The sequence below is a fragment of the Acipenser ruthenus genome, chromosome 13 (genome assembly GCF_902713425.1).
Source record: "Acipenser ruthenus chromosome 13, fAciRut3.2 maternal haplotype, whole genome shotgun sequence".
Lineage (NCBI taxonomy): Eukaryota > Metazoa > Chordata > Actinopteri > Acipenseriformes > Acipenseridae > Acipenser > Acipenser ruthenus.
In genome coordinates, this window is record NC_081201.1 from 10,031,422 (window position 1) to 10,044,827 (window position 13,406).

Below are 13,406 nucleotides of genomic sequence, written 5' to 3' on the forward strand. Positions count from 1 at the left end.
TTTCGTTTTGAGATCTTTCAAAAACTCCCTGCAGTTCCACATGTTTTCTGTATGGTTAGGCGTTGCTTGTTACAGTCAGGGCCATATCCAGAGCTGCCATTCTACCGAGGTCAAACTGAGGTTTCAAGCTCTAGCTGGCACTATTTATATGACTGCTTGGTAGTCACTATTCAACCTCAAATCTGTGTTACACAGCAAACCAACAGAGAAAATTAAGGAGTCTGTTGTACTTTACCAGAATTTTTACATGAGCATCAGCATTGAGGATGCAAAAAAACAAACAAGGACAGGATAGCTAGCCTCATAGCTAGTGACGAACATGGCTACAGTCTAAGCAAATATTTCCTCATTTACTGTACATTTTTATTGCTGATAGAACAAAAAATAATATGGTGATTCATTTGTTCTGAAAATTCCTAGCATGTGTAATGTACAATATACAAGCTGAAGGTAAGGTTTGCAAGCTACGCACATTTAGTCTTTACAGAAGTGAAGCTTTACAATCCTTTTTCTATCATAGCACTGTACTACTCTATTATTTTTCTATCATCTTAGTAAAAACTTTCACTTTATACTTTTTATATGATCAAATGTTTGATCATATTTAATGCCGCCCCTATATCCTATTCCGAGTGTTCGCTATAATTCTCTATTGTCGTTTGTGCTTGGATCGTTGTTTACCAGGCTTAGGAAGTAGCCAAGCATTCAAGTGTGGTGGTTTGAAAACTGTCCACTAGGGGCGTGCATCTGATTTTTATCATTTATAAAAAGTCATCTCACTTAAACCTCAGTAGAGAATACAAAATACATAACAGGTTAGATTGCATGAAGTATCCCTTTAGGATTTCATCAAACCAAACATTTTAATTTGCTTGAATAACTTTCCAGTTGAAGAGTATGGAGCTTCAAATGTCGTTTTAATTGCTTTTTTTATTCATTACGATTTTAAGGAGTTTTCAATCATTTTGAGTGCTTCTAGGTTCTGTTGTTTCCAAAGCGAGTTATTATAATTGTTCTGCTGTGAGGATATCTGGAGAATCTTAATTGCCTTCCCCATTCCATTCAAATCATGTGACAATATGATATTTCAGCTTCCAGGGGAAATATAAAAAAAAAGCAATTAAATTCCTAGAGTTGCAACAATTAATCGATTCAATTATTACACAGTCTTAATCGATTATTGATTGCTATGGTTTTTATTATGGAGCCTTAATTAAACCTCAATTAACACTACAACTGCCGGATTTTCAAACTACCTAGAATCACCACGTGGGTCATTTTGACCCATACAGTTTTAAACTGCTTCATTATGAAAATGAAACATACTATTGGATACAACTTAAAAGTTTTATTCATGAACATCGTATCTAACATTTGCATTGCAGAAACGCAGTATTTAAATGGAAAATTAAACATTAAAGACTTTATGTTCAAAATGAGCACATATACAACAAACAGTGAAATAATAAAATATATATTTAAAAAGAAACAGGTATGTACATATACACGTCTACAGGTGTAAACGGGTGTATGTACATACAAAACTGTAAAACCAAAATCATTGTTTCTAATACTACATAAAAAGAAAATCTAACACTATTCCGGTATGATGGCTCTATGAAGCATACGCATCTGCCTGCTGGCTCTGTGCTTGCATCCAGGAGCTGTGTTGTAAACACAGACGCCGTTCCGTTGAACACTATTGTGTAAACTGGTACAAACCTGTAAAACTGAAATATTTTTTTCTAAAAGTAATATATAAAAAAATAATATATAACATACGTTTCATATTAGGTACATAAGTTGTTCTCCTACCTGTTGTTTTAGTTTGCTGTGTGCATCTGAGTGCAGCTTGCCATATTCCAATCAAAATGACTACTTTCAAGATTAAATATTTCCTTCTGATATATCCCCAGCTGCATTTGTGGAACAAAACGATGGATTGATGTCTCCCAGGTACATTGAAAAATAAACAACTAGGCTTTCACTGAGTTTGCATCTTGGTGACATTGTACAAATCCACAAATCTCTGTCTCGTAGTCAGTCTACAAACAAAGAAAGGATTGAAATTAAAAAAAAAAAACACGTGTGCTAGGAGGAGGCGTGTCTTGTTTGCTGCATTTACAAACAAAAATAGAATATCATATGTTATATTAAAAAAAGACATGTATTGTAATGCATGGGTCAAATTGATCAACTTGGTAGTTCTAGGTAGAACTGTTTATAACTTTATCATTTTTGCGATTCTGGCTATCACACTCTGTCATGATATTTAATTCATATATTCAGGAAAAGTCAAAAACGGACATACACATACGATTTACAATGGAAGAGTAATTAACATTTGAAATCCAAAATGGGTCAGATTGACCCGCATGGTGGTTCTAGTGTTAATCCCCCTATTTGGAGCCCCATTTCTCATGTATATATTATATTAATAGATATGCATTTATTCAATTTTATTTGAAGGCTTATGTGAAGTCAAAAAATAAGGTTTATTCTATGCATTATATGGCTATGTATATGTGGCGGAGTGTCCCTCCCCTATATATTTGTGCACTGTTTTTTTTGTGTTATCGTTTGCGGCGCGGATAAAAGTGCCACGTCTTTTGTTATTGTTTTTGTATTTTTAAAAACTTTGTGAGGATGCGTGGCTGATCAGCTACTGATTATTTAACTAGCTGACAGTCACGCATCCTTACTAAACTCGTGCAGACTGTGGCCGAGGGGTAATAAGATAATTAACAGCTAGTTAACCCCTCGTGCTGTGGGTAGAGTGTACAGAGGAGAGTACTGGGAGCGGAGAGAGCGAGTAGAGAGAAAACAAATTTAAAAAACAACTGCTAAGTATCGTGCTGGTGCTAAAACCAGCACACTTATTTGTTTCTATTTTGTTTGGCCAACATTCCCTTTTGTTTTGTGTTGTTTGTTTAAATCTTTTGTTTTGTTTTATTATTTAATAAATACGCTGAGCGCAGTAGCGTTCAGCTTCACCCGCCCATCCATTGTTTTGTTTCTGGTACTTCCTGGTCCGTGACGTCACCACACATGCCACTCAACAGCTGCTCGACCACAGTATAATAATATGCAAACGAATGTTTTGAGTCATATTTGCAGCTTTAGTGAAGAGGACACATTTACTTCTTGCTTTTGACTTATAAAATGTTCTCAATGCATCAATTATTACCTGTCTGATATTCAATTAGGTTGCTGATTGCACCTCCCAGAATTACACTTGCAGCTGCCTGCGCGATAATGTCTTGCATCTGGTTTCACAGACCGAGGTGACATCATAGTCCTGGATGTTTGAAACCAGTGTGACAGTCTTTTTCCATCTGTGATTCCGGATGTTCTCCGGAGCTGTGGATTCAGTCCCTCTCTGATTGACTGAACGGAGACTCCAACCCAACACCTGAGTCTTACTTGGCCTTGTCTGTCTGCACAGTGAAGTTAGTGCTTCTTCGAAGGATACAAATTGCCACAGTGGACAGGAGTTAGCAGCTGGGGATGTATTATTGGTGACTGAGAGCAGAGGTAAGCATTTCACATGCTGAACAAGTGTCCTGCTGTAAACTTAAAGAGCTAGGTCATTAGATTAGCCCCCTTTGGGTTATAAAAATAATATTAAAGTAACTTCATATTGTTAATGTCCCCTTGGCTTTCTATGATGCTTGCAATATTTTTGAGTAGGCTAGTTCTTATTACAATTAATCAAATGTTTTATTAAGGTGAGTAGGAGTTTAGGAGCTGCTTTTCAACTCTAGCTGCCTGCTGTAGACACACAAGTAGGTTCTTCCCTTATTACTTTATGAACTCCCCTTGCAGTAAAGAACTTCAGGTCTTATGGAGCAACATCTCAAGGCTAAACCATTGTTCAACTTTCCATTTCCAAGAAAGTACAAATGTGTACAACCCTGTGGAGAAGCCCTTTCCTCTCCATGTTGGTCCGCAGGTATTCGAGTCCACCAGTGCTCTCTGTGCTGGACAGTGTGTCCATTCCAGTGGTGTGCAAAGTGGGGGGGTGTGATTATGGGGGGCAAGGGGGGCAACAAAATGTGTGCTAAGAAAAGGGTTAGGGTTACAGAACGTTTGGGCACCACTGCTGTAGACCAATAGGGGTTACTCAGCCTCATCAAAATGGGCACTTTACCACACCTACCTAGCACCGTTTTCTCATTCACATTTGGTTGATCATCAACCACAAATGAATGAAACACTCTCCCGGAATTTGGTTTGCTGGAATGACCCTCTCTGCTTCTCACACAGTTCAAGTAAATAAGGGTGGTAATGTATGTGTTCCATTAGATAAACTGGAAAGGATTGCACAGAGGAGAGTCCCCGAGGGGGGGGGGTGGGGCGAGTCATACAGTCAGGTATGTTCAGGTCCCCGTCCTGGCTGATCTTTGCTGGGTTTTCCACAGTTACTTTGGCTGTGGCGGAGGTTAGAGTGCAAAATCGTCAGGGACTGTTTTTCCGCACTGCTCCACAGCAGACCCTGCTGGTCAGGCATCTGATGAGCTCAAGTGGACTCGTGCTGGGCTAGCCCTTGTCCTCCTCCAGGGGCCAGTAGCTCACTGACAACCACGGCAGAGGTCCTGGGTGTAAAGAGACGATTGGCTTATTGGTGAGTTCGGAGGACGCCCACTGACCTTCAACTCTCCGGAGCTGTTGTGGGGATTGCTGCGTGAAGTGAACATAATTGGACACTCTAAATTGCAGAGACAAATGTGTGCAGGGGGAGTCCAGGTCAGGATTGAGGTGCACACGCTTGGAGAGCTGTGAGTTGAAGCGCTCAGGGTGCCTGTTGTGTCTTCCATTGCCCCTCACCTTTCATGAGCAGGCTTTGGGTGTCTTGAGGTCACAGTTCATTGGTAGTTATCATTTTACCCACCTGTGAAAAGGGTGGGGTTTCTATGTTGAGTGGTGGGTTTAAACAGCTGAGAATGCAGCAAGACCAGTAGAGGTTCTCACCTACACTTTCACTAACACCTGTCCTGCCCAGGTCACAGGTCACTTATAGATAAGAAAGATGTCAGTTCTAGGCCATTCCTTTAGAATTGTGGCAGTTTGGATGAAAACAGAAGCTGCAATGTTTTTTATGCTAACTTTTGGTGTGCCAAAGTGTATTTTTCATTTTTAAAAAATAAATGACTTAAGCTTTTCCCTATTGCGCGAGTTGCTATTTTCACATGTCCCAACAGTTGCCTCTCCTTTACTAGGAGTGAATTAGTTGCTGGTACCAGATCATTATTAACAAAACAAACACAACTGGATTTTCCTACGTCTTCATAAAGAACCACAGCAGCAGTAATGATCCCTGCATTCGGGGGACGACAGTGTTTTCTTGGTAACCCAGCTGTGGAAAGTCCTGTTGAATCAGAAGACCACGGTTCTTTTTTGTAGTTGTTGTTGTGAACAGGTGGTCTCCAGTGACAGGTGGTCTTGAACACGGCCTGACTGTAATGCATTTATTCCCTTGCTTGTGTTTGGCTCCCATACAGAGTGTAATGCAATCTTGAGCCATGAAAGAGTCTGCCCAGCTGTCGATGCCACTTTTGGGGTTAATAACTTTATTGCTGTTTAGCATACCGTTACAGAAAGAAAGCCTTCCCCAGTTCCCTGTCTAGTTTCCTTTTTCATATTTTCTTTTTATTACTCCCTCTGAAACAATGTTCATTAAAGGTATACTCTCTCATAAATAAACATAATTCCCCCCCGCTAAGAATTAGCCAACTTTCAGTGTTCTCTCTCCTCTCTCTCTATCTCCCTCCTTCTCTCCCTCTATCTAAAAAAAAATGGGTTGATCAGTCTAGACACTGCTGGGATAAGCCACGTATAAAATGAAAGGCAAGAGAATTAAAGGAGTTTTTCCATCTGATTTTAAATCACTTGTTTATTTCCATTCAGTGGAGATGTCATCAGCCCCAGTTAGGATCGTAGACTGGCGAACTCGATGTCTGTACTTGTGCTGCTGGTGAAAGATACCCAGCCAGTTTTGCAAAAATAAGATCTTTGACTTTTGTGTCCAGTTTCAGATTGGATTGTATATTGTAGACTGCAAATGGAACTGGCGGAGCCCCAGTTTGATAATGGAACACGGTTTGGTTGAGTTTTACCTAGTGCAGATTGGAGTACTCTGAATATAGCACTTACACTAATCTGTGCTAAAGAATGGCCTTACCAAGTTTAATCACAATTGAGTAAGTGGTTTTCTGAATCTAGTGTGAAGTCTCTACAAGTGGAGGCCCACGTTTGATGCCCTGCTTCTTCTCTGGGACTGGCTGAATCTGGCTGAATCTACCCGAGCAATGAACAAGTGCAATTGAACTTAGTGTGCAGTGTGGGCAGCAGTGATGTGATTAGAGGTGGTTAGTGACACTCTGTGCTATGGGATACTGCCCCACCCCTGCACCTCTCAGCAGAAGGGCTAGTTTGATGGAAATAAGTGAGATCAGGAGAGAAGGAGACTTATTGTCTAATAAATGTAAAAGGACAGTTCAGCTGTAATGGCTTGCAGCCAGGAGAGTGCCATGCTCTTTAAGGGGAATATTTAAGCAGTGTATCAAGGCAGATTCTAAATACCTATCACAGTAGGCATGGCGGGGCATGTCAGAAGAACATAATTGTGCAAACTGAAGCAGTTTTATTTTATTTTATTTCCCTGCAATACCAGGTCGTAGATAAGCATGTAAGATTACAATGCTAACAAAACTAGCAAGACATTTTGTTTCCGATGCACATAGTAGCCCTTCGATGATTGGATGCTGTTTTATAGTTTTATTTATTTAAAAATTTAAGAAAAAGCTTATTAAAGCTGATGATGTGGTACTAAGTGTTTTTGGAATACATTATTTTGCTGTTCTGTCTAACCCTCACGTACTAGATAAAGCACAACTACAAGTAAATATGCAGTCTCGATATTTTCTGGTAATATTTCAAATCAAAACAGTACGTCAGGTTATTCGTGATTTTGAACATTGAGAAGGTACAAATCTGGAGCACACTGTGGAGTGGGTGGGGTTAGGTTCTGCCACGTCTGGTCGCGTTTAATATTAAAATTACATTTTCAGAAGAGACGTGTGGGAGTTGATAGTGCTTCTGTTATCACGGCTGAAGCGGATGCTTCTGTGGTTAATCCCCCTCCTGTTCCTACGGGCTCAATGAAGCTTCCTTGAGCGCATGCGCGTTGCTGACTCGCAGCAGTCAGCTATAAGGGATAGTTTGCAATGCAGCTCACTGCACTAATCGGAAAAGAGGCTGAAGAAAACATTTAATATATATTGCAATAAAAAGAAACCGGGTGCCGGGAACGAAGTAGTGCAACAAGGGAGCTGCTTTCATGTTTAATACCCATGACCGAGGAGGACCGGAGTGTAGAGAATTCACATGGACAGCAAACCATAAGGATCGTATTAAAAAGTGGAGTATTTCATCAAGTCGTGTCTGAATTGCACATTGTTTTGATAATGCAAAATTCTTCGGAAAATTGACAAGTGAAAGTCTTGCACTCAACAGAGAGGATCGGTGTTTTTGATTGACTCGCACAATAAAGACAAGAATAAATGTGCTGGAATAAACAAATACATAAATAACTAACTAACTACACTGAAGAATATTACTGTAACTTATTCTGCCACCGTACGGGCAGACCTCAGTATTTTGCATGGAAACGGATTTAACAGTAAGACGGATACATATGTACCCTTTTCAACCCGCAGATCTGACGCATATTCAAAAGAGAATTTGCAAGATTATGTTATGATCCAGCTTCACGTCTCCCTTTAGAGATGTGCTGTTGGCCGACAAGAAATAAATAAAAAATGCACGCCGCTGACTGCTAGATTCTCGTATGCTGAGAAAAGACTGCTTTAAAAATACACGGAGAATAATAGTATTTCACTGAAGAAGGACCGTCCAGCACGGAAAATAATTCAACTCAAACTACCGGCGTGTTCATTTTTCTGCCGGTCTTGATAATTTTAAGTTGTCACAAACATTGATTGCCTGCTTAGACAAACGAAATCAGAATGTTTAACATGCATTTATATTTAAAACGTATTCCATATATATTATATTGGAATTGACAGGACAATAAAAGCAATGTATTAGTTTTTGCAACTGAATCAGAGTTAATTTCTCCCTAAAGTTGCAAACACTGGGAAATATGCCAGGCAGTAAAATAACTGTATTTTGCATTTGCAGGAAATTAGATTCATAAAAATAATCGTATTCCCTATTGCAATTTCTAAAGCGGATTTAATGGTGGATGTGTAATCTGGGTGGTAAATGCTTTATTTGCTGGTTTTGCTGAGTAAAAACAACCGGATTTTTGCTAATAACTTTTTTCTCAAACCCTCACTTGAGTTTGTGTAACTGAAATGGAGAAACTCGTATCTGTTAACGTATAATTTATTATTGATCTATCCGTGCTAGTCAATACTAGCTAAAACAAAACAAAAAAACCCTGCAGAACGTTTAAAGTTTAAAAGTTTAAAACGTTCTTGATTATAGATGTACATATATTAGGAATTTATTCTAATTAAAACAGTATCTGATGAAGTGCCAATCGTATTGCATTCGGGTAATAATATCTGCTGACCAGCAGCCACATTCTTACTTGACATAAAGCTATGCTATATAGTTTTCTGTGCGGATTTAATCGTCTGAGGCTGCAGTAGTTTTTTGTATGTATTTCTATGTAGTCGATCAGTGAACTGCTTGTTCGAGTTCTTTTTGCAATCGCATCTGATTCAGTTACAATGAAAACAGTACAGATACTGCATTCGGTCAGAAAGTCTTGGTGAAAATGATACTCAACATCAGTATGGACTAATGGAGATATCATCAGGGCTGCTTGAAATACATGTTTTTAAAATGAATCGTGGATTTTGCTCATATTTTCTTTAAAATGTAATAGTCCCATTTCACAAGTAACTGCCCTCTAAACACCTTGCTCAGTTTAAAAACGTTGCTAGAGACAGCTGCTGACTCGTTTGGTTTTGCATTCCTAGCCTGTAAATGAAGCCATGGAGTTCTCTAAACTTTAAAGTCATAACTTCTGTTATACTTTATAATATACATCTTTTTTCCCATCAGCGACATGCTGGCTTTTGTGTTTGTAGAAAGTTGTTGCTGGTGATTTTTAGCTTTCCAAACTACATCAAACACGCAATCGTTTTTATTAAATGACGGTATTTTAGCGTCTCCCTATGTTGTTTATCGTCATGCTTAGTTAAATCATCCTGTAACAATTGCTATGAACTTTGGATTCCTTAAACCTGATGTGCTGTGGGAAACAAAGTTGTAAACAAGAGTCCCCAAACTATTTCTGCAAGCATGGTTTGTCTTGATAGTGGACCTGCTTGAACGTTTTATAAACATTTTTAATGTTAGATTGAGAAACTCATTGGCAGTATTTTAATAATAATAAACACATTTTATTTTGGATTGAAATATATTGGGCAACTAATGGATCAAACAAGCAACGTGTAGTAAAATCTGAAAACAATATATTTTTCAGTCAGATTTGGGAGCGATATTATAACTTGTTCACCAGTCCATGTAGTGGAAGAAACCTGGGCTGTGGGAGACTTCTATTCCTAGATCTGAGTTTCATGCCACGATTTTTTAAAATAGCCACGGATCATTAGAATGGAACCTTTGGTTACTCTTGTGCTCCACATTTCAGCTGGATGATTCCAGTTTGGCCACCTGGACTTGGGCAGTTCATCGTAGGACTAGTTCATTCATTCTCTGGATCAACAGAAAGCCATTGTGCTACTGGAATCCACCATGGGGCATTAGCAGGACTACACATTATAGATTTATACAGGAGCTTTCGTGTACAAGAACAAACATTACATCCTTTGTCAAATGTCTTTAATTGAAATGTAAAGACCACCAGAGATTTCCTTCATTGGTAACTTTTGAAAGTGTCATAAGAAAGGCATGTGAAGTCCGTATTCAGACACCAGATCAGGACGTTCTTGGAACTAATCGAGTGTATGATTTTCAAATCTGGAGGAAACCATTGAAAGAGCGTGATAAGATTGATCAACCCTCTGAGTTCACAACTAACTGTTGTTTCCATCAAGTGACTGGGAAGCTAGCAAGAGGAGCAGTGCAATAACTGAAGCCCCAAAGCGGTTTCAGAGTAGCTTTGTGTGTACTGTAGCCGAGGAAGGTTTGGTGGTTGCTCTGGTTTTGAGAACCCCGATCATCCCAGCGTGCTAGGCCATGGGGAGCTCTGCTTCTTCTCTGGCTGCAGAGACAGAATCGGATCATGGATTCCGCAGCACCGCTTACCCTTCAGCGCCATCTGTAGGCTGGCTCAGGAACAGTCACAGTAGTCCGGTTTGGGGCAGCACCTTTACGTCCAGACCACAGCAACAGCCTCTTCCACATAGAGAGAGAAGGTAAGGCAAACTGGTGTGTGTGTGTGTGTGTGTGTGTGTGTGTGTGGAGTAGTGTACACCGAAAGTTAAAGAACAAAATTAGGACTGAATGTTCAAATATCACACCTGACAGCTAACAAGAATCCAAGACTGGCGGAACTCATTTTGTTTATTAATCCACCTGCATAAATGGTCATGTCATGTGACTATGAGGTTGTCCAATGTGACATACATACATACATACATACAGACGTGCTCAAATTTGTTGGTACCCTTACAGCTCATTGAAATAATGCTTCATTCCTCCTGAAAAGTGATGAAATTAAAAGCTATTTTATCATGTATACTTGCATGCCTTTGGTATGTCATAGAATAAAGCAAAGAAGCTGTGAAAAGAGATGAGTTATTGCTTATTCTATAAAGATATTCTAAAATGGCCTGGACACATTTGTTGGTACCCCTTAGAAAAGATAATAAATAATTGGATTATAGTGATATTTCAAACTAATTAGTTTCTTTAATTAGTATCACACATGTCTCCAATCTTGTAATCAGTCATTCAGCCTATTTAAATGGAGAAAAGTAGTCACTGTGCTGTTTGGTATCATTGTGTGCACCACACTGAACATGGACCAGAGAAAGCAAAGGAGAGAGTTGTCTGAGGAGATCAGAAAGAAAATAATAGACAAGCATGGTAAAGGTAAAGGCTACAAGACCATCTCCAAGCAGCTTGATGTTCCTGTGACAACAGTTGCAAATATTATTAAGAAGTTTAAGGTCCATGGAACTGTAGCCAACCTCCCTGGGTGCGGCCGCAAGAGGAAAATCGACCCCAGCTTGAACAGAAGGATAGTGCGAATGGTAGAAAAAGAACCAAGAATAACTACCAAAGAGATACAAGCTGAACTCCAAGGTGAAGGTACGTCAGTTTCTGATCGCACCATCCGTCGCTTTTTGAAAGAAAAACATAAAAAAGCCAGACTGGAATTTGCTAAAATGCATATTGACAAGCCACAATCCTTCTGGGAGAATGTCCTTTGGACAGATGAGTCAAAACTGGAGCTTTTTGGCAAGTCACATCAGCTCTATGTTCACAGACGAAAAAATGAAGCTTTCAAAGAAAAGAACACCATACCTACAGTGAAACATGGAGGAGGCTCGGTTATGTTTTGGGGCTGCTTTGCTGCGCCTGGCACAGGGTGCCTTGAATCTGTGCAGGGCACAATGAAATCTCAAGACTATCAAGGCATTCTGGAGCGAAACGTACTGCCCAGTGTCAGAAAGCTCTGTCTCAGTCGCAGGTCATGGGTCCTCCAACAGGATAATGACCCAAAACACACAGCTAAAAGCACCAAAGAATGGATAAGAACAAAACATTGGACTATTCTGAAGTGGCCTTCTATGAGTCCTGATCTGAATCCTATCGAACATCTATGGAAAGAGCTGAAACTTGCAGTCTGGAGAAGGCACCCATCAAACCTGAGACAGCTGGAGCAGTTTGCTCAGGAAGAGTGGGCCAAACTACCTGTTAACAGGTGCAGACGTCTCATTGAGAGCTACAGAAAACGTTTGATTGCAGTGATTGCCTCTAAAGGTTGTGCAACAAAATATTAGGTTAGCGGTCCCATCATTTTTGTCCATGCCATTTTCATTTGTTTTATTATTTACAATATTATGTTGAATAAAAAATCAAAAGCAAAGTCTGATTTCTATTAAATATGGAATAAACAATGGTGGATGCCAATTACTTTTGTCAGTTTCAAGTTATTTCAGAGAAAATTGTGCATTCTTCGTTTTTTGTGGAGGGGTACCAACAAATTTGAGCACGTCTGTATGTATATATATATATATATATACATTTTCCCCCTCATTCTCCTGTTTGTACTGTAAGCTGTATTATATAATTTTGGAATCCTACAATTTGCAAGTTATTCTAAAATTGGAACTTATTTTCTGGCTGTTCAAGTGATATGATTAGGTTTAGGTGAGCATAACTGGTATAAAACTGATTGTGTTGCAGCTTTCAAATGATGTACATTGCACCTATTAGGGGTTCATTAAGCTGAACAAATGTGGCTCTCTTGAGGAACTTCCTGCTAGCTATGCAACACATCATTGATTAATTCATTGTTGATTTGCATGGCTTTTATCGACACACTTTTTTGCCTTGCTTTTAAATAACAATGAAGTGTTCTCAATGTATCGAATGTTGTCCATTATAACCAACATTCAATTAGGAAATTGGTTGCGGAAGGCATCTTTACCTGCTAGCCCACTGGGACAGCAACTTGAGTCTTACAAGGAGTTGACAACCCTGTCCAATACTTGCAGCACAGAAAGCAGGACCACGGGACAAAGTTGCATATTGGATGGAGATGCAAGGACACAGTAGGAGACCCTTCTTTACACAGTTACCTAGCTGTGTTGTTGCTGTCATTGGGGTCCTTTTAAGACCAGGCTTCACAAAGTTCTGGGATCAGTCAGCTATTTGGAAATGAGCGTTGATGGTGCGAGTGGCTTCTTCTCGTGCGTAAATGTTTGTTCTGTTGTAATGGCTGGACGCACAAGTAAGCGTCTTAACCTCTGTGCGATAAAGCCAAGCTTGCCTGTATTCGTGGTCACAGAGCTTTTAACGTTGTCTCATCGACAGGGGACAGACTCCTTAATGGCAGTGGATCACATGACACTGCCCGCTACGCTAGCAACATTATCACTGTCTTCCTTTTTCTTGAGTTGAAGATCTTTTTTGTTGTGATTTCAATAATATACCTAAACAAGGGGAGCTCAGGACCTAGTGCAGCACTAGTGTGAGTTTCTTACCAACTTGATCAGTCAGGCAAGACATTTGCCGTTTTATAAAGGAGTGTGCTACAGTGCGTTTCTCATTACTGCAACCCCTGTACGATCAGCCCTGCTCAGTGGTGACTTTTATTACATCACTGTTACCAAGTTTGGAGCATTCTGCTTCTAACATCATGAATCATTTTTTTTTGTTCTTGTTCCCCAGGGAGC

The 13,406-nt window shown here is 39.7% G+C and overlaps 1 protein-coding gene across 3 annotated transcripts in view; it reads left to right on the forward strand.

Annotated features, from left to right (window-relative positions):
* Positions 1–13,406, forward strand: part of LOC117418460 (calpain-15-like) — a 75,877-nt gene that overhangs the window by 2,128 nt on the left and 60,343 nt on the right. Inside the window, exons 1-2 of one of the 3 annotated variants that reach the window (XM_059035635.1) lie at positions 7,100–8,497; positions 8,676–10,415. The exons of 1 other annotated variant lie outside the window; for it this stretch is intronic. In XM_059035635.1, coding sequence (XP_058891618.1) covers positions 10,237–10,415 — 179 coding nt within the window. In that variant the 5' untranslated portion in view covers positions 7,100–8,497; positions 8,676–10,236. Of the gene's footprint in view, positions 1–7,099; positions 8,498–8,675; positions 10,416–13,406 lie in introns of those variants that run through there. One more of the 3 variants, XM_059035636.1, reaches the window with a different exon arrangement.